Source organism: Myxocyprinus asiaticus, chromosome 4 (genome assembly GCF_019703515.2).
Source record: "Myxocyprinus asiaticus isolate MX2 ecotype Aquarium Trade chromosome 4, UBuf_Myxa_2, whole genome shotgun sequence".
Taxonomy (NCBI): Eukaryota; Metazoa; Chordata; class Actinopteri; order Cypriniformes; family Catostomidae; genus Myxocyprinus; species Myxocyprinus asiaticus.
Genome location: NC_059347.1, coordinates 22325507 through 22348121, shown reverse-complemented (window position 1 = coordinate 22348121; position 22615 = coordinate 22325507). Strand labels below are relative to the sequence as shown.

General features: G+C 39.3%; 1 protein-coding gene across 2 annotated transcripts in view; it reads left to right on the top strand.

The window, feature by feature from the left end:
• The window catches only part of LOC127436459 (DNA mismatch repair protein Msh3-like), a 95371-nt gene that overhangs the window by 42693 nt on the left and 30063 nt on the right, over window positions 1-22615 (top strand). For both annotated transcript variants that reach the window (XM_051690639.1, XM_051690632.1), the window contains exons 18-20: window positions 85-192; window positions 2376-2490; window positions 4888-5045. In XM_051690639.1, the coding sequence (XP_051546599.1) occupies window positions 85-192; window positions 2376-2490; window positions 4888-5045 (381 nt within the window). The remainder of the gene's footprint in view (window positions 1-84; window positions 193-2375; window positions 2491-4887; window positions 5046-22615) is intronic.

Sequence of the window (22615 nt, the reverse complement as noted above, 5' to 3'; positions counted from 1 at the left end):
AACATTAGTTTATCACTTTCTGATCTGAATTCTCTCTCTTGCTCAATAGCATTTCTTTTCTTTTTTCGTTTTTTTGGCATGTAGGCTATTTGGGGACCATTACTACATCCTGAAGAAAGCAGTGTGTCACCTAGCAACCATGGACTGCCTCTTCTCATTGGCCCAGGTTGCTAAAGAAAATAATTACTGCAGGTGTGGTAATGAAGTTGGCTTTTTATTTCCTATATTCTCTGCTGGATTCCTGTCATCTTCCATATTTCAAACCTATTCATATGCACAGGCATGCATGTTCTCTCATAAATACCCAGTACACATTAAACAAATGCCTGTAATAAGCAGGTCTATGGGGAAAAAAATCATACAGTACGTCTAGGTTTTTTGAACATCCATGTTCTTGTACATGTCGTTCTGGGAGCAGTTGCAGGGACTTTTTCCTGTTTTTAAATCTAATTTTGACACTTTAAAATGCAGTAAAATGAATCATTACCGAATCCGATCATCTACAAAGAGGCTCTATTTCTCTTGTGTGTTTTGTGAGATGCGCATAACGTGTCTTACATAAGCTTTTATAGAGGAACCGAGAGTAAGGGGACCCTGGAGCCCCCACATCTCAGTCTCTCCCTGGCCGAATTGAGTCCAACAGTAGGATGAATCCCACCCCCATGCAGCACAGAGCCTACTCCATATCCCTCTGACAGTCTGTGTGGAGGAGTAGATTTGACTTTGAAAGCAGAGGTTTCCGCCAACTACTCCACCTCTGCTCCTTACCGCCTCCCCCTCCCACCTGTTCTGCAGATCACCAGAGCTTCTCCTCTCCCATTTCAAAAGTGTGTCGAACTGATACCAACTCTTTATGTAAGGTGTTGTTTCAAAGCGCTGTTTGCAACACTTTATGGTGATGAATTGCTTGTTTTATGTTTGTGTCAGCTTGTCGACGTGTATACAGGGTTCCCACAGTCATGCAAAACCTAGGGAATTTTTAAATAATGTGACTTCCAGGCCTGGGAAAGTCATGGAAATGTAATAAAAAGGCTACACTTCATAATAAGGTTGTACTCGTTAACATTTGTTAACTTAATTAGTTAACATAAACTAACTATGAAGTACCTTTACACTTTAGCACTTATTAATCTAGGATAATGTTAATTCAGCATTTTAATTTAACATTAAGATTAAAAGTTGTATGATTTAATACAGTATGAACTAACATGAATAAATGATGAGCAATTATATTTATTATGTTATTTTTAAATTAACATTAATAACTGCTGTAAAATATATATTGTTTATTGTTCATTCAGGATGTCTAATGCAATTATTAATGTTAACAAATAGAACATTATTGTAAAGTGTTACCAATAACATCTAAAAATTGTATACACAATTATATATTTTTCTAGTTATGCTCCCTCTATTGAACCGCATTCAAATTTATTATTATTATTATTATTATTCTTTTATTATTATTATTATTTTTTTTGTGTGTGTAAAATGTTTTTTATGGAGACATTTTACACTAATAAGGATACATTAACCGACCACTTTATTAGGTACACCTGTACACCTATTTATTCATGCTAGATCAAATTTTTTCCCCATTCTGATGGTTGATGTGAACATTAACTGAAGCTCCTCACCCGTATCTGCATGATTTTATGCATTGCACTGCTGCCACACAATTGGCTGATTAGATAATCACATTAATAAGTAGGTGTACAGGTGTACCTAATAAAGTGTTCGGTGAGTGTTCATGTAGTTGTTTTTTTGTTTGGGATTTTCTCCCCTTTTCTCCCCAATTTAGTATGCCCAATACCCAATGCGCTCTAGGTCCTCGGTGGCGTAGTGACTCGCCACAATCCGGGTGGCAGAGGACGAATCTCAGTTGCCTCCGCGTCTGAGACAGTCAGTCCGCGCATCTTATCACGTGGCTTGTTGAGCATGTTTACCGCGGAGACCTAGCGCGTGTGGTGGCTCACACTATTCTCAGCGGCATCCACGCACAACTCACCACCCGCCCCACCGAGAGCGAGTACCACGTTATAGTGACCACGAGGAGATTAATCCAACGTGACTCTACATACCCTTTCAACCGGGCCAGTGAGTTGCTTAGAAAGCCTGACTGAATTCACCCAGCATTCCCTGGATTCGAACTTGTGACTCCAGGTGTGGTAGTCAGTAGTTCATGTAGTTGTTTAAATCTTTCAATTCCAAGGATTGGTTTATGACAAATAGAAGTTCACCCCTCTATAAAATTATTTTAAATGTGAACGACTTGAAAAGTCTTGGAAATGAATTGGTCAAAACAAATGGGAACCCTGTGTGTACGCTCTACTTTGTTGGTATTCATTGTGTCTTATTGCATGTCTTGTTCATAGACCCAAGGTTCTGGAGGAGCAGTGTCAGATATTGATTACGGGAGGCAAGCATCCAGTCATCACCTCACTGATGGGAGATCAGGACCAGTACGTGCCCAATGACACTCACTTACAGGTGAGAACAGCCTTAAAGCAATAGTTTATCCAAAAAAGAAAATTCTGTCATTATTTACTCATGCTAATGCCTCTCCAAACCTGATTGACTTGACACTATCAATTTAGCCAAAATATTGACTAAACAAACACACATGAGGCATTCCTGTTCTGTGGAAATCTGCAGAACTTTCTGTGGAGTTCTTCACATTCAGATTCCATGTGGGTCTGCCCATAAGCTATTTTAATATCTGCTTGTTCAAGATTTCTCATTAACAACTCCTTGATTTTCTTCCTGAGCTTCAATTTTGGCATTGAAAAGAATGTTTTGGGAATCTCTGATCGTGCCAAAGGCTGTGCTGTCTTGTTTTCCTGCTGGTTAATCTTTGTGGTATTTCACCTATTTGAAAATGCTATTGAACCAGCAGACAAACCTTTTGTACTGGCCACCCACTCCGTCTTTCCGATTAGCATATGTTTTTTAATACCTTTGTCACCTTGCTCTCTTCTCACCCACCAAGTCATTGGGCTTCCATGTAAAAGTGTGAGTCAGTCTTTAATACTGAAGCTGTCTTGCTGGGTCATCTTTTATTAAATTTGTTTCACATTATTTTCACAAATGTCATTACACTTGAGACATTTATCATTGTTCTGCCATGTCCTGTAGTTTCTGATATATACTGTATATATGATAATATATTTATAAGTGTATACACAAAAAGAGATAGACAAAAGCCTTTAAAACTGCTTGTTTTTCCTAAAATTATGAGCTGGATTAGTATTCCAAGCGTCAGCCCAGCTACCCCGTTTGATCTTAAATGATACTTAAATAATCTTAAATGAGACTTCAAATCACACTCTTTTTATGGAGAACAAATACGAACAAAGGAACCCTTACGTTCTGCCATGTCAAAATTTGACATTTTAGGTAAAACCTTAAAAAATCGAATTCTCTTGAACAGCTCATCCAGTGGATCTGTGATTTTTCACAAGTCATTGTTGGATTTTGCTTTTGTAAGTTTGCAAAATAAATACATTTGAGTTTTCGTGGCTATAGAAATTAAAATGTAAGACTGTTAATGCAACTCCATAAACTCTAAGTCCTAAATGTGAATGATCCTTTTTACAAAGGGCAGTTACTTAAAGAAAACAATTATTGCATTGTCCAATCAGAGTTCTTCTCCACAATCTCTAGAAGAAGACGGCCAAAAAGCGAGAACTGTTTGCATTTTCGGTTCTCAAGGATGTAATAAAGATGGTATTTGTCATAGCAAATCCAGCAATTTCTCTGGAAGCAATGGGCAAGAAACACTGAACAGGTGTCAGTGTTGTGCTGTAACAACACAGACCAAAGTCAACCACACACACATTTTTTTTTTCTCCCCAATTTGGAATGTACAATTCCCAATGCACTCTTAAGTCCTCATGGTGGCGTTGTGACTCACCTCAATCCGGGTGGTGGAGGACGAATCTCCGTTGCCTCCGCGTCTGAGACTATCAATCCGCGCATCTTATCACGTGGCTTGTTGAGCACATTACCGCAGAGACGTAGTGCGTGTGGAGGCTTCACGCTATTCTCCGCGGCATCCACGCACAACTCAGCACGCGCCCCACCGAGAGCAAGAACCACATTATAGCGACTACAAGGAGATTACCCCATGTGACTCTACCCACACTAGCAACTGGGCCAATTTGGTTGCTTAGGAGACCTGGCTGGAGTCGCTCAGCACGCCCTGGATTCAAACTCGTGACTCCAGGGGTGGTAGTCAGAGTCAATACTCGCTGAACTACCCAGGCCCCAACCACACAAAATTCTTTAAATATTCCAAATAAAGACAAAACTAAACCTGGATCTTTGGATAGTTATTTTTATTTTTTTAGGTATGAACGCAAAAGTCACCAAGTCCATTTCATCATCTTAATGATATCTTCTTTACAACCGTTGTTTACATATGGTTAGTGAGACTTAAATCAGTATAATTACAAGTTAGGTGTTCATGTAACATCAAGTATTTGAGTTACACATTCACAGTAGTTAAAAAACTGTAAAGTATGCATACTGGATAATAAAGAAAAATAGTATTGTTTTATTTAGTTAATACATAATAGAATATGTAAATAAACTGCAAAAACAGAATTATGTTGAAAACACTGCTCTGCTTCTGACCTTTTTATATTAAAGAATAATTTATTTGTTGCCACTCTTATCGTTTCATACTGACTCTGCTATTTCCTTCCGAACTCTCTATGTTTTCTGTCCAGATGATTGGGACGGGTTTGACCTTTTTGCTCAGTCCCTCTGTAGCACTGACACTCAAGCAATCAGTCAGAACACTAGTAGCTGCATGTACTTCACCTCCCTGAGAATCTTCTCACAATGTCACAGAAATATTCATCTGATTACCTCTCCTGTCTACAGGGAGATGGGAAGCGAGCCATGATCATCACTGGGCCAAACATGGGCGGCAAGAGCTCTTACATTCGACAAGTTGCCCTGGTGACCATCATGGCACAGCTGGGATCCTTTGTTCCTGCCAGAGAGGTGTCAGTGGGCATTGTAGACGGTATATACATCAGGTAACTTCCACCTGCCAAATGCAATTCATATTCTTTCGCTTCTCAGTGTTAGGGAAGCTAATTTCAAAGTTGCTAGCCAAGCTGCAAGGTAATCATAATTTAAAGGGATATTTAATCTAGAAATAAATAAAAAATCTCTCATCATTTGATCACCATTTACTTGCATTGAATGGACCTACAGAGCTAAAAATCTTTGTTTGTGTTCTGCAGAAGAAAGTAAGTCATACACATCTGGGGTGGCATGTGGGTGACGAGAGGTACTAACAAAAAGTGACTTTGAAATGTTTGAATCTATTTAAGGGAGGATGTCTTTTTAAATACGTAACTATCATATGATATAATGTATTTTTACAAAACTGCAGTATTTATTTGTCAAATATTTGTCAAACTGAGGATGATTTAGAGTGGCAGCATTAAAACATAGATAAATGCACACTCAATACTTAATACTAATAAAACAGGGAACAACTGAATTTAGTTGAAAACATGTTTTCATGCTTAATATACAGCTGCAGTTAACTAAATATTTTGCTGTAAAGAAGAAAACATAAAATACTGCAAATGGACTTCAGATATTTATTTGTGGCCTATAAACAATGGTTTATAGGAAGCTACTTTTTGTGGCAACAGGCCTCATATTGAGTATAAGAAAAAACATCTGATTTTTTTGATTGCATGTCATTCTCAGATAAAAAGACATTCCCAGATCTTTTATTCTCTCCCACTCTCATTTCCGTATTCAGTCAATCCCCATTGGCTCCCTTTCCTCAAGCATAAAGAACACTTTCAAAAAACATTAATCATAAGCCCCCCCCATGATTTCCCGTAATACAACATGTCTCACACCTAATTGCTTACTAACACATGTAGTTTAAACATTTTCAGGTGGATCATGGGCTTTGAAACCATCCCCCTGCTTAAACCAATTTTAAAAAAAAAAGTCACTGAGCTGTTTTTCCTTTGTTTTCTTGCCATTAGAGAGGTTCGTTATGCATAACAGTTAAAAGCAGAACTTTAGTGACCATGACAACACCTCAGGAGCTAAGCAGACTTCAGGTGTTTAAATGGTCCTGAATCCAACAGGGCGAAACCATGCCCACCAGTCTTTTCATAGAGCCCCGGTAACAGGACATAATGGATTTATTTAAACAAATGTAAGTTTAGATTTTGTAAAACAAATTCTAAATAATTACATTAATTTTTTTATTATTTTATTTCTTTAGCTTTACTCGCTTTTTAGTAGAATATTTTAGAAATTCTTCATTTAGCTAATCCCACCTCACAAAATCAAATTTATATTTATCTGGTGAATTGCATCTGAAATCTACTGTAGTTCTGTGTTGTGTCCTTTGGACATATAAATATCTTGCCTGTTTCCTTTGGTCTTTTACAGCATGTTTCCTAAATTCATACTATGTTGTGTTCCCACTGTTTGTACCTCATATATTCAAATGAAACATCTAGATTCTTGTCTAGTGTTTTCACAAAACATGTCTTTCATTGTTTCTTAGAAACTTTAGTGAGCTTGTATTTAATTTTGGTTTATTAGCTTTGTTTACTGACGTTAGGGTTTGGCTGTTTTCTCCTGACTGTGCTAGTCATTAGACTACCAACAACAACACATCCACAGCGGTTCACTAATTAGAATCAGATGTGACTTGAGCCATACTTTGCGCTTTTTATCGGGCAAGGAAACTGCCTAAGATTTATTTCAGATATTTCACATAAGGCAAGTCATGCATTGTTAACATACCAATTTAGGGTTACAACAATTATGGGAACCCTGGAAATATCAGCACATTTTTAAATGGTCTTTTCCATGCTTGAAAAAGTCCATTGTAAAAATTGAAATGTCTATATTGAGTATATTTTATTTCTAGTTTTCTGCTGTAAAGTTTTACTGGCGATATTTTTCTTTTGTAGAGCTTGTTTAGAGTAAAACTTGCTCCCATTCTTTTGAGTCACTTCTCCCATTCTTTTGAGTCACATCTCTTGGAATCAGTCTGCATGATTCATTAGTGAATCAGTCTGAATCAAAATTATTTTTAAAAATCCTTTTCTAGTAGTCACAAATAACTAGAAAGGTCATGGCAATTCATTGGTGGAAAAAGTGTGGGAACCCTGCAATTAATTAATTGGTATTTTTAGTAATTGATATTGTTGGTATTTTGTAAACATTCTTAACAGTCAACATTGACTTTTTTGATGTATTCTCAGTAGTCTGTTTCAATATATGACTGTAGGGTTCCCATGCATCCTGGAAAACCTGGAATTTTGCAGTACAGTTTTTCAGTAATGGAAAAGTCATGGAAAATTAGAAAAATACCTAAATGTCCTGGAAAATAATTATTTGTCCTGGAAAATATTTTAGTATAATAAAATGGTTTGACTGTGTTGCTAGCAAAGTTTTCATCACATGTACAAAACTTCTCGGTTACGTATGTAACCTCGGTTCCCTGAGTCCTGCTGATGCAATGGGGAGTATCCTTATAAACTACCTAGTTGAAACCCTTCTACAATAATGCCAATTCTAAAATTGGCTATGGTGTTTGAGCCCTGCCTTTTTAGGTGTTAAGTTGACAGGTATAAAAGTGGGCACACAAACACCATTCCTCAGAATTTTCTGACTGAGGGACAAAGAGTGCATCGCTTGCACCTCAAAGAACTCTGAGTCTGCAATGTCTCATACCCTTTATCACAGGGAGGTTACATACTTAACTGAGAGGTTCCCTTACAATTCAGTACACTTGACATTGTGTCCTGCTGACGCATATGGGGAACAGAGTCCCATCACGGCGCACTACATAACACAACCCTCCTAGAGAGGAAACATGGTGCCGCAGTACCACGGGACGACCGACATGAGTATGCCGCAAGTGAATGTCCCTCATGGTGAGCCAGTAGGGGAACAGTCAAAATAGAATATGAACTATAGTCATATAGTATGAATTAACCTCTTCACGAACCCAGTCGGGAAGAAAGTTTATTTATAATGAAAGCAATTGTGACTTTCAGGAAATACAATGGTCTGAATGCAGGCGTTTGTGTAAAATGACAGGGAGCCCAGAAGAGGTGCATAAGAACATGTTTGGCCAACTAAATAGCAAGCACTCTAGACAGAGAGGACTTGCAAAGAGAGGGACGTTATGTCTAGGTTGTAACACCTTGCAAATGTGTTTTGAGAAGACCATCCTGCTGCAAAACATATGTCTTGTAAGGACACATTGTTCATCCTTGCCCATGAAGAGGCCATGTCTCTAGTTGAATGTGCTTTGACACCAACTGGGCAATTTGAAACCTGTGACTTGTAAGCCAGGGTGATCGCATCAATGATCCAGTAAGAAGTCTTTGCTTGGAGATGGACATTCCTTTGTGCATCCTCCATAGCACACAAAGAGCTGGTCAGACAGCCTGAAGTAGCGGGTGCGCTCAACATATTTGTTTAGCGCTCGCACAGGGAATAACAAATGCAAGGACTGTACCTCATCTGAATTAAATGGAGGAGGGAAAAAGGCTTGAAGGTGAACCACCTGCGCTTTGAAGGGCGTGGTTAGAACCTTAGGCACATGGCCTTACCTGGGTTTGACAGTGGCTTGAAAGAGCCGGACCAAACTCCAGACATGAATTATCGACTGAGAGTGCTTGCAAATTACTGACCCATTTTACTGAGGCCAAAGCCAGAAGTAATGTGGTCTTAAGAGAAAGCACACACAATTCAACATAGTCCAGAGGAATGCAGATTATAGTCGCCACAAACTCTGATTGTTGATGGATTGAGCCCTGTGTCCAATCGCTGTGTCCAAGAATTTCGGGTATGGGGCAGTTCACTGGGTCTTTGTCGTGTGAAAAGCACTAATTAGTGAACATATTTCATTTCAGTGTGTAAAGGTGTCTCGTGGACGGTGCTCTAGCTTGTAAAATTGTGTTCATAACCGACCAATTCTGGCTCGTCCGCTGCTTTACGTTCAGAAGCCACACATGTAGACTTTACAGCTCTGGCTGGGAATGTCGAAACGTGCCTTGTGTTTGAGAGAGAAGGTCTCTCCTCAGTGGTATTTCCCATGAAGGCCCGTCCAGTATTTCTACCATCTCCGGAAACCAGAACTGATTGGGCCATTTTGGCGCAATTAATAGAACTGTTTCCATGTCCACTCTGACTTTGCTGATGACAGAATGAAGGAGGTGCACCGGGGGAAACGCATACTTGCGATTTATATACACCACTACTGTCGTGTTGTCCAAACGAATCAGAAGGTTGTGATTCATGTCGGAATGAAAAACTCTCAAAGCTAGAAAGACAGCCAGTAGCTCTAGGCGGTTGACCTGCCACACCCGTTTCACACCTGTCCAGGTGCCATAAGTTGGGCGTCCATTACACACCATGCCCCAACCTGTGTTGGATGCATCCGTGGTCAGCACTTCTGAAAATTTCACCCAGCATAACACCCTGTTGGTAGAAGGCCGGCACTGTCCATGGTGCTACAGCAGCCAGACAGTGGATAGTCAGCGTGATGCGCATGCGCCCGAGGCTCCAGGCGCAAAATGGAACATCGCTCGAGCCAGTACTAGAGAGGTCTCATGTATAACAGACCAAATGGTGTGACGGCGGATGCAGCTGCTATGAAACCCAGTATTCTCTGAAATGACATTAGTGGTAATGTTATCCCAGTTTGAACTGAGACAGACAACGAAGAATGGTCTGAACTCGCTCGTTTGTGAGGTGCGTGCATGCCCACGGATTCGAGACAAGCTCTTAAAAAGGAGATTAACTGGCTGGGGAAAAGAGCTCTTTTTGCCCATTTGACATTCAGACCCATATTTTTCAGATGGTAAAGCAGCAAGTCTCTGTGTTAGCTCAGTAGTGCCTCCGATTGACTAGTAATAACCAATTGCCGAGGTAATTCAAATACGCACACTGTTCATTTTCAATGGGGCTTGCACCGCATCGATACATTTTGTGAACATGCGGGGAGCCAGAGACAGACTGAAAGGTAGTATTTTAAATTGATACGCAGTTCCCTTGTATGCAAATCTCAAAACTGGTACATGAGTACACGTCCTTCAGATCTATTGACGCAAACCAGTCCTGAGGACAGATGTGCGATAAGATCTGTTTCTGAGTTATCATTTTGAATGGGCGTGTCGCGAGCATGCAATTCAAACATCTCAGAACTAGAATGGGCCGAAGCCCGCTGTCCTTCTCCAGAACGAGGAATAACAGTTGTAAAACCCACTGTGTGTGTTGAAGTCTGGAACAGTTTCTATTGCATTTTTTTGCGAGGAGACTGTGAATCTCTGCGTGCAACACCGGCACATCCTGTGGTCAGACCACAGATTGCAAAGCGCCGGATTAAGTGAGTTGGCCGGTGTACAAACTGAATCGTATCGATCGTTTTTAACACCCAGTCTGACACGTTTATGAGGGCTTGTCACACATTCACGCAGCTGGACAGCAGGCTATCTGAAACAACCTCTATCGCGTATTTTTGCAAGATTGTGTTTTTCAGCACGTAACACCAGTGCGCCTTTGGATGGAATCGTGGAGGACAGAACGTCGTTGAAATGGAGCGACCGACGTGCAAATGGATCGTATAACCATGTTCGATCGTTTTTAGCACCAAATCGGAAATGCCCGTACGGGCTTGCCATGCGTCCACGAATGGGACAGAGGGCGATTTGTTTCGTTCATTAAATGATATAATGTGTCCCTCACCATTGGGCTTTGAAGTGGAAAAGAGCTCTTTATTGAAAAAGTGTGAGTGTCTCGTGCATGTGCAATGAGTGCTGTACTCTTTTTTGCATTCTTTATTGCATGCGTTTGAATGTGAGACACAAAAACAACATTTTTAACAACATTTTGAACAACAATATTCCTTTTCCGATAAACAGCAGTGGGGAAGAGATGAACAGCATTGTGTGTCTCCTATCGAGCCTTCTTCAGGATGGATCAGGAAGGAACGGCAAGCTCTGCATTCCGCTTCATGGAGCTGTGCTAGTGAGGCACGCAGGGTTTTTTTCCCTTGGCGCGGGGCTCACACTGATGCAGCTGCCTCTGTTTGGGCCACGGTTTGCGTGGCTTTACCGGTGGCTCTTTGGCGACTTTTGGCAGCGCTGAGGCAGCAGGTGTGGGGTTTTTAGCTGGCCGCTGACCAGATACAGAGCAGGAACGAGCCGGTTGTGATCTAATATTGCTCCGTTTTGGCATAAAATGTCTCATAGCCTGCGAGTGTTGTTGAGTCGTGATGTAGCGCTCAGCAAATGTATCAACAGGGCTGGCGAAAATGCCAGAGACACTGGAGTATCAGAGAGAGCAGCCTTTTCCACATCATGCATTTCCGTGAGGGTCAGCCAGATATGACGATCCACAACCACTTGGTTGCCCATTGACTTGCCAATGGCCTGTGCAGTGATTTTCGTGACTCACAGCGCTGTATATATATATATATATATATATATATACACATACACACAATATCAACAATAGCTTATAAGGATACAAAACTCCTGCCAAAGCGCTGCGGGGAATCAGGATGCTGAAGCGGCCCGTTCACCAGCGAAGCTTCAAGCGGCGAGGTGGAGTAATGTTCACCGAACACTGCAGGGGAGCGGAAAATCTACTTGTTGCCATGAAGATTCCGCCTGCTGACTCATGTATGATGACGGCGAAGTAGAAGAGGGCTTCTAGACTAGAAATGAATCGCTGTCTTGAAGGAAGAAAATCCTGAGGAATGGTGTTTGCGCGCCTGCTTTTATACCGGTCAGCTTCGCTCCTAAAAGAGCAGGGTTCAAACACCATAGCCAATATTAGAATTGCCGTTATTGTAGAAGGGTTTCAACTAGGTCATTTAGAAGGCACTCCCCATGTGTTTCAGCAGGATGCAATGTCAAGTGTACTGAATCGTAAGGGAAACATGGTAACGGGATTTGGAGTAGGAGTCAAATACACAAATTCGTATTGTTTTGACACTGTCGGTGGCGCTGTGCATTGTGTAACAACGTCAACGGTTAAGGACGCTTACACCCTCGTGATTGATTACAACAGCGGCCAATCGTGTGCTTGGCAGTTGTGGTCCAACCGAGGCAGATCGTTTGATTGGTTACAGCTACAGCCAATCACGTGCTTGGCTACAGCAGCACGTGCACATTGAGAAGCGGCACTCGTGAAACTTCTCATTCATAAACTGAGTGACCTGGTACATGTACGAACCGACTGAATGAGAGGGGCATGTTGTTCTTTTACTTCAGCATCGGCATGTGAGTCTATCTTGTTCATCACGGAGAGAAAATGGCGGAAGAGCTATTAATGCGTAAAAGTGACTGATGTTTATCCACAGTTTTCCTGAGCAACCACTGAAGCACCATGATGATTCTAACTTCCTGTTTTGTGTTTCTGGCCTCGAGACACAATGTAAAAACTATCGAAACGAGCAATTCAGACGGAGAACAGCAACCATTTAAGTGTTATTTGGAGTACAAATTAATTTGACGCTCAACTTGTGCAGTTGTTGGCTGTCATAACAACTCAAAGTAGTTAATGATATCAACGTAACTCACCTCGGACCATTGCTTCATGACATCTACATTCTCAGTTGAGGCACTGTCTATAAAAAATGGTCATCTCGACTCTGTGAAGTATCGGTGCTATAGATTCACATGTTTTTTGACAACTTCTACAAATGTAATACTTTACCTGCTAAGCTGATGTTGGTGAAAACACTGGAGACCAGAAATTGAAAACAGGGAAACCGTGGAAAACTACCGCATTCAGGAAAAAGGTGGATACACATTGAAGGGCTTTCACATGACTCGTGTCAGTGCTGCTGAATACACTGAAGTGACGCATCAGCGTAACCTCTGCTCCAACTTCACAACAAAATGTTTTTCACGCACGTTTTTGCCTCACAAATGATGTCTTTGAGAGTACAAAGCTACAAGAAATATTTGAAAACTGTCCAAATTTATGAAGAGATATTGAGTGTCTCATAATTTATTTTTTTATTACCTTATCGTTTCGGAGTATCCAGAGACCCCAGTTATTGAACTATCAGTAATTACATAAAAAAAACGCTAAGACCTAAACATAAACAAGTCGAGTCCCCTTTATTTTCTGCAATCAAAGCAATTGCCATTTTTTTTTCTCTTCCAAATACATGATTTCAATGTTTATTGTGCTCGTAAATTCGCCCCTCCGTACTCTTTCTGCAACACCTGTCATGTGGAAGGGCAAAATGCCGCTTGATGCTGGTGTTGAACGGAGCTTTGACGCCTTGACTCAATTCATGTGAAATGCGCTTTAAGGACATTATTGAAACTCAAAATTATTATTATTATTAGGCTATTATTGTCGTCATCTTTTCTGATAGAAGTCATGCTCAAAAGTTTAAATGCTGAAGAAAAATTATACAATAGATCTGCTTGGTTCTTATAATGCGTAAACATTCTATTGGAGTCAGTAGATTTGACATGCAAATTTTAATGGAGCAGGTAAAGACGTAATTGATATTCATATTATTAGACTATTATTGATGTATTTTTGGATGAAAAATCATGCTCGGCAGTTCACAAACTGAAGAAAAACTATAGATCTGCTTTGTTCTTTTAATGCTTAAATACTATAAAGTCTCTTGACAGATTTCGGTCGTGAACATCTCAAAATGATTCAGTGACTCACTCATACTGCATAAGACGCTTATTTTTTGCCACCTAGTTGCATTACAGAAATGGTCACTAAACTAATCAATTAATGAAACTGAACAAATTTGTGAAACAGAAGCAAGCCACAACAACATACCCTTAAGTTTGCAGCTAATTCTGCACAATTGTGCAGATAATTTGCTATACTTGAATCATTAAAATAGCTTAAGTAGGTGCTTCTGGATCAGTGATTGTCTCAACTTTTTCGGCTCTCATGAGTGTGCATCCCTGTAAGGTATAAACTTTAGACAATGATGACAGTCGGCCACTGATATTTTTCTTAAATTAGTTCACACTGGGATGGTAGCATGGTGATTTGGCATTAATACCTCGGGATGTGAATTAATTTTCAATAATTCAATGATCGGAGTCAGCTTATACTGCGGTTACCACATGTACAGTAGTATGCGGAAAACATGGAATCTAATCATAAAAACGGCATTAGCAATGAAACGCAGAATGTCATGGAATATGACATATTTGGACGAAAATTAATGCTTGAATGTACAATTAATCAAATTACAATTGTGATATGTCCTAATGTGATAATTAAACTAAAAAGTCTCTAATTTAATTAATCTGCAAGTGGTGTACGCTTCAAAATGATTGTGTACGCATACACTGTAAACACATCATGAATGTCACGTGAACTCTTGTGTGTGTATGACGACTGAGACAGAGAGTACTCTGAAGTGAGCAGCACATACAGACTATGAATTTATTTAACTGAATCACAGCTTTACAGGGATTAATAATCACACTGGGCTATGGAGTAAACTTCTTATCTGGAGGTGAGAAACTAACGTCAAAAACAAACAGAAACGCTAAAATAAAGGCTCGATGTAAATGGACGCATGTGTTTTTGCTTAAATGTTACATTTGTTGGGCGCATAAAATATCCTGGAAAAATGTGCCTTGAAAAGAGTCGGAACCCTGTACTATGTTCACTGAGATAATTACTGTTTTTATGTGTTTTAGTCTACACCAGTTTAAACATAGTTAGTATTACATAGTCAGAAGTTTACATACACCTTAGCCAAATACATTTAAACTCAGTTTTTCATAATTTCTGACATTTAATCGTAGAAAGCATGCCCTATCTTAGGTCAGTTAGGATCATTACTTTATTTTAAGAATGTGAAATGTCATAATAACAGTAGAGAGAATGATTTATTTCACATTTTTTTTATTACATCACATTCCCAATGGGTCAGAAGTTTACATACACTTTGTTAGTATTTGGTAGCATTGCCTTTAAATTGTTTAACTTGGGTCAAATATTTTGGGTAGCCTACCACAAGCTTCTCACAATAAGCTGCTGATATTTTGACCCATTCCTCCAGACAGAACTTGTGTAACTGAGTCAGGATTGTAGGCCTCCTTGCTCGCACACACTTTTTCAATTCTGCCCACATATGTTCTATCAGATTGAGGTCAGGGCTTTGTGATGGCCACTCCAACACCTTGACTTTGTTGTCCTTGAGCCATTTTGCCGCAACTTTGGAGGTATACTTGGGGTCATTGTCCATTTGGAAGACCCATTTGCAGACCGAGCTTTAACTTCCTGGCTGATGTCTTTAGATATTGCTTTAATATATATCCACATCATTTTCCTTCCTCATGATGCCATCTATTTTGTGAAGTACACCAGTCCCTCCTGCAGCAAAGCACCCCCACAACATGATGCTGCCACCCCCATGCTTCACGGGTTGGGATGGTGTTCTTCGGCTTGCAAGCCTCACCCTTTTTCCTTCAAACATAACAATGGTCATTATGGCCAAACAGTTCAATTTTTGTTTCATTAGACCAGAACACATTTCTCCAAATTTTTCACATTTGTCCTCATGTGCACTTGCAAACTGTAGTCTGGCTATTTTATGGTGGTTTTGGAGCAGTGGCTTCTTTCTTGCTTAGCAGCCTTTCAGGTTATGTCGATATAGGACTTGTTTTTCTGTGGATATAGATACTTGTCTACCTGTTTCCTCCAGCATCTTCACAAGGTCCTTTGCTGTTGTTCTGGGATTGATTTGCACTTTTTGCACCAAGCTGTGTTCATCTCTAGGAGACAGAATGCATCTCCTTCCTGAGCGGTATGATGGCTGCATGGTCCCATGGTGTTTATACTTGCGTACTTTTGTTTGTACAGATGAATGTGGTACCTTCAGGCATTTGGAAATTGCTCCCAAGGATGAACCAGACTTGTGGAGGCCCACAGTTCTTTTTCTGAGGTCTTGGCTGATTTCTTTTGATTTTCCCATGATGTCAAGCAAAAAGGCACTGAGTTTTAAGGTAGACCTTAAAATATATCCACTGGTATACCTCCAATTCAGTACGCCTCCTATCAGAATCTAATTGTCTAAAAGCTTGACATCATTTTCTGGAATTTTCCAAGCAGCTTAAAGGCACAGTTAACTTAGTGTATGTAAACTTCTGACTCACTGGAATTGTGATATAATCAATTAAATGTGAATCAATCTGTTTGTAAATAATTGTTGGAAAAATTACTCGTGTCATGCACAAAGTAGATGTCCTAAATGACTTGCCAAAACTATAGTTTGCTAATATTAAATCTGTGGGGTGGTTAAACATTTTTTTTTAATGACTTCAGCCTAATTGTATGTAAACTTCTGACTTCAACTTTATCTGTGAGAAAAATTAGCAGGAGGGGATATGATGTAGAGTGTCAGTGTTTATGTGTTTTGACACTGTCTGTCAGTCTAAGTCTGAACATACAGTTAACAGTGAAGTGCTGCTTTGTTAATTAACCTATTCCTGGCACTGTTCACATCAGAAAATAATTGCCTTCACTCCCCAGAGTTGTGTTGGTTTGTTCCAATTAACAGGTCAAGATCAGGTTCAAACAGTACCCAATTAAGCCTGAAAGGTTCAGTGGCCTGCACTGTACTCTGCTCAAGCGGAAATATTGATTGGCTATCGTTTGTGCGTAATTGTACTCTAGAATGTTGAAGAAGAGTTTACATCCTCAACGGAGCTTTACAAAACCCTCTTTTAAAAGTATACCTGCTGGTGATGTAATTGTAAGCCCAGAAGTGCGCGCCAAAGTTTAGATTTAAATTAAGCATAAAGCTGATGTTAAATAAAACCTCATGCAGTTTCTGCTTTTCATGTAATTAAGATTTGTTAGATATTCTAAAACCGTAGGGATTGCAATAGAATGCTATTTAAGCAGAAGTGTGTAATTTTTGCACCACTAACATTACCAAACTTAACTGCAAAAATAATCACTGTTTTCAATCAGTTTCCCGCAAACTCCCCCCGTCTTTAATTTTTTTTTAACAAACTTGAGTTTGTCATGAGGTGCTTAAACAATAGAGGAATGTTTGGATACACTTTTAGGTGAACTCAGTCTCAAATGTTGTACTTATGGTTGACTCTTCATATTAAGCAGGGATAGGAGAAAGAATTTGAACATCGAAAAAAATGACATACATAAGCTTAAAAATTTGCAACAGTACATGCCATGCATTTTCACCGCAAACACAGACATAAGGGTGCTTCTCAATTGGAACGCCGCAGCCTCATTAGGCTGGATATCTCTGCTGCCACGTCATCAAGTATCAACGAAGGACGTCTCAACTGTGAGGACCCTTGAAAGGCAGCCTCGTTTCGCAGACTTCGTTTGCCATATTTTGGAGGATGCATCGGATGTATCCTTTGTGGCCTTCAATCACCCACAATCCTCTGCATGTGTCACAAATTATTTTAAAAAAGGGTGGAAAACGAGTCGTGTGGAGGTGGAAACCTCTTTGACACAGCTTAATTTTTTCTCTTCGAGTTTTTTTTTTTTTTTTTGCAATTGCAGCAATGACAATATGTAGAAAAATACAAGAAAATGCAAGTAGTTTAGACAAAACAGCAAATTAGAAGATACAAAGCACCAAAAAATAAAGAAATAAAATAAAAGGGCAATTACATGTATTTGAAAAGCTTTAAAAGTCAAAGGTTCAGTTTTTTCATTATTGAAAGGATTTAAATATAAATTATAAGATCAGTGTTGCAAAATGGATTAAAGGCTTTTTTGAGTGACACTAGCTTTGTGAATAACGAAATTTGCTAAAATAATTTAGAGATTAAGCACATATTTCTCATTTTCTAGAAGTATATGGGTTTTCTAAACAAAGTAAAATATCACATGGTTCTAAGCATATGGTTTGCCATGTGCACTTACAAGATATGGGGAACCAGGCAACTTTGGAAAGGTCAGGGGCCGCAAAACTGCATCCCTTTACCCTCCAGGGCCGCACTCTTAATTTATATATATATATATATATATATATATATATATATATATATATATATATATATATATATATATATATATATATATATATACTGTTATTTGTCCTGTAACTACTGTTGTCATAACGAGATCATATCTCTGATGAGCTGTTAAAGAGATGGAATAGATTTGTGCCAAGTTGAGTAACTCTCAAGTGAGATTGCGAGCACGCATGGTTGATTGACAGTCCGCGCACATAATCTGTGTATGAACGCGTACGCAGACCAATCCCCACTCTCATAACATCAGCCATGCTCAGATATTATTTGTTGTTGTTTTTATTTATTTATTTATTTGTAACATCTTCTTGTAGTTGAACTCCCTCTCTAACGTGATTCAGCAATGTAGAGAGAACTAGCGTAAATCCTCATGAAAATGGACACCTCACAATTCATACAGATTTGATAGGCTGCTGTTACATACAGGTGCTGGTCATACAATTAGAATATCATCAAAAAGTTGATTTATTTCACTAATTCCATTCAAAAAGTGAAACTTGTATATTATATTCATTCATTACACACAGACTGATATATTTCAAATGTTTATTTCTTTTAATTTTGATGATTATAACTGACAACTAAGGAAAATCCCAAATTCAGTATCTCAGAAAATTAGAATATTACTTAAGACCAATACAAAGAAAGGATTTTTAGAAATCTTGGCCAACTGAAAAGTATGAACATGAAAAGTATGAGCATGTACAGCACTCAATACTTAGTTGGGGCTCCTTTTGCCTGAATTACTGCAGCAATGCGGCGTGGCATGGAGTCGATCAGTCTGTGGCACTGCTCAGGTGTTATGAGAGCCCAGGTTGCTCTGATAGTGGCCTTCAGCTCTTCTGCATTGTTGGGTCTGGCATATCGCATCTTCCTCTTCACAATACCCCATAGATTTTCTATGGGGTTAAGGTCAGGCGAGTTTGCTGGCCAATTAAGAACAGGGATACCATGGTCCTTAAACCAGATACTGGTTGCTTTGGCACTGTGTGCAGGTGCCAAGTCCTGTTGGAAAATGAAATCTGCATCTCCATAAAGTTGGTCAGCAGCAGGAAGCATGAAGTGCTCTAAAACTTCCTGGTATACGGCTGCGTTGACCTTGGACCTCAGAAAACACAGTGGACCAACACCAGCAGATGACATGGCACCCCAAACCATCACTGACTGTGGAAACTTTACATTGGACCTCAAGCAACGTGGATTGTGTGCCTCTCCTCTCTTCCTCCAGACTCTGGGACCCTGATTTCCAAAGGAAATGCAAAATTTACTTTCATCAGAGAACATAACTTTGGACCACTCAGCAGCAGTCCAGTCCTTTTTGTCTTTAGCCCAGGCGAGACGCTTCAGACGCTGTCTGTTGTTCAAGAGTGGCTTGACACAAGGAATGCGACAGCTGAAACCCATGTCTTGCATACGTCTGTGCGTAGTGGTTCTCCCCCACATTTTTGAATGGGTTTTGTTTCACAATCCTCTCCAGGGTGCGGTTATCCCTATTGCTTGTACACTTTTTTCTACCACATCTTTTCCTTCCCTTCGCCTCTCTATTAATGTGCTTGGACACAGAGCTCTGTGAACAGCCAGCCTCTTTTGCAATGACCTTTTGTGTCTTGCCCTCCTTGTGCAACGTGTCAATGGTCGTCTTTTGGACAACTGTCAAGTCAGCAGTCTTCCCCATGATTGTGTAGCGTACAGAACTAGACTGAGAGACCATTTAAAGGCCTTTGCAGGTGTTTTGAGTTAATTAGCTGATTAGAGTGTGGCACCAGGTGTCTTCAATATTGAACCTTTTCACAATATTCTAATTTTCTGAGATACTGAATTTGGGATTTTCCTTAGTTGTCAGTTATAATCATCAAAATTAAAAGAAATAAACATTTGAAATATATCAGTCTGTGTGAATGAATGAATATAGTATACAAGTTTCACTTTTTGAATGGAATTAGTGAAATAAATCAACTTTTGATGATATTCTAATTATATGACCAGCACCTGTATATTTCTGATGATGATATCAAAATGCGTGCCGCAAAAGATCGCTTGAGGGCCGCATGCAGCCCGTGGGTCACATGTTGAGTAGAGCTGTACTAGACCATCTCATTCTAGTGCTGAATGCTGAGGAGTCTTGCATATAGCCTCAGAAGGACTGGTCTAGGAAGGACAAAGCCTAACTAGGCTACAGCCTACCGTTTGAGAAGCACCTGTAGAGTAATGCAAACTGTGAAGCGTCCCAGTGCTGTTGCATGGAACCGCTTGTCTAATTAGAATGGAGGACCTGAAGTAACTATTGTATAATGAGTAATGATTTATAGTTTATTTGCTTGATATTTGCCTTTTCATGTTACAGATTTTTATTAGATACTCTAAAACCATAAGGATAGAAACATACTTTTTTAAAGTTGTTGGATCTGTCCTTTTCTGCATATCACAGCGCCGTTTAGTGGCGCGTTCTGCATAACGCGGCAGCCCATATGGCCCCATTTTGAGGCCGGCCCACCGGGAAAAGTCACGGTTCTCCCAATGGCCAGTCTACGTCTGCTGAAATGTTTTGTATTAATGCACTGGAATGTTATGTTCTTGTATCCAGTATTGTTATTGATAATAATATTTAGATTTTAACTAATACCTATAAGCTGTTTTATGAGGTGGAGTTGAAAATGTTGTCTGTTCATTTGTGTGTTTGTCTGTTGCAAATGTAGATAATGCAAATGAGAAATTTTCTTGAAAATGTAAGTCTGAAGTATATTGCTTGTCAATTGAACATGAATTTGTACATGTGAACGGTATGTTTTAGTAAAAACGTAAGTTACAAAATAATTATATTAGTTTTTATAAATATTGTTAAATAAAAATGTTAATATAAGTAACAAAATCTTTAAAAGAACATTGCATTAGTTGTGCATATTTTATTAACTCCAGCCCCAATTAACCCCCAACCCTAAACCTAACCGTCAGTGGAGTAAAAATTTAATCTTAGGGGGAAAATGCAACTTCCGAGCCGCGGTCATCACTCATTATGTGAACACAGTTACTTCCTGGTTTCAAGGCAGGACGAGAACCTTGGTCTCTCACACTGTTGACGCAGTGCGCTTCCTGACGCTCCACGGATGAAGGTATATATAAAAAGACATATTGAACCGATGTAAAAATGTCTGATGAGAGATGAAGCTTGTCAGTAACTGCATCATGGGGTCAATGTCAGGGTACTGGAACGTTCGGAAGCAACAATGCCGAATTCCCTGTGGAGTCTCATAGGGCTTTCAGACCTTTATTGTGTTTATAACTTATGTTTAGCATTAGATTCTTTTTAGGGGCCACCTCAGACTGATTCAAATGCAGACATCTTATTGTTACATGACCAGTCGTGTATTTTTCTACAACAAAGACTTTTTAATCTTTTATAGGTTAAGCATAACAGTCAGTGGAACATAATCAAAGTGTAGAAACGCATGTCAGTTTGTTTTATTTTTCTATTGCAACTGCCATCAAAGTGTCTGATAAAAATTCTAATTACACTTGACTAAGAAGCCCTTAAAAGGGAAATGTGTTTACACAGTCCAGGCTCTATTACCCGGGTGAAATCTGTTGACAAAAATGATGAAGAAAAATTGAATTGAAACAGATGTAGTCGTGTCAAAATGTTTGAAAGAAAGCATTTAGAAATGGAAAACCATAAAAGCACCAAAAAAGGGACTGAAAGTGGCATTTCATTGCTGTGGTGCTTGGCAAAGCTGACTACAGATACTGTACCATCTGTGCTTTCTCTCAAGGATGGCCAAGAACTGCAATATTAGTCCAGCTCAAGCTTGTCAGTGGTCTTCTGTATATACTGTATTTAAAAATAGGTCGAAAGCCCTTTTTAGGATAATGGATGTGATTTTCAGAAAAATAAAGATTGTTTAGATCTCTTAAAAGATAATTCAGTGATCAGGGGATCTTTATACATGACCTATAATGGCTGACACTTTAATTCATGTCAGTTACAGTGGCATACAGTAAGATATGAACCCATTAGAGTGAATTTGCTTTGTGCGATCCTAGTAACCTTTGGGGGAAAGAAAAGAGAAAAAAATCCAAACATTAGTACAGTTTAAACTCCACTAGTTTAAGGGCAAGAGTTCTGCTGCAAAAACATACCCTAGGGATTTATCTCTATATGATGATTTTTCAGCAGCATTGGTCTTTTACTGCACTGTCAGCATCTTATAAAATAATGAGACTCCAGATTTGCCCAAGCCATGAGAATTTTGCATGGTTGTTCATATTTTAACTTAAAGTTCTTAAAGCTTTAACAAATGTCATCGGCCACCCACCTTGTTTTGGTACTCATATACTGGATAGTCTCCACATGCTCAGGAAATGTATTTTCAAAGTAGTTATAGATCTTTTTCATAATCATCTGCAACTAAAGTGTGGTTATTATTGATTTGAACTGGTCTGCAGCCGGTGTAATGAGTAGCTTAACTGATGGCAGTGAAGACAGCTAATCCAACTTTGCAATTAAGGCATGTCATGACAGAACCTACTTTTTGATGTGGTGTGCAACTTAAAGGTGCTGTAAGCGATTTTTCATGGAAAAG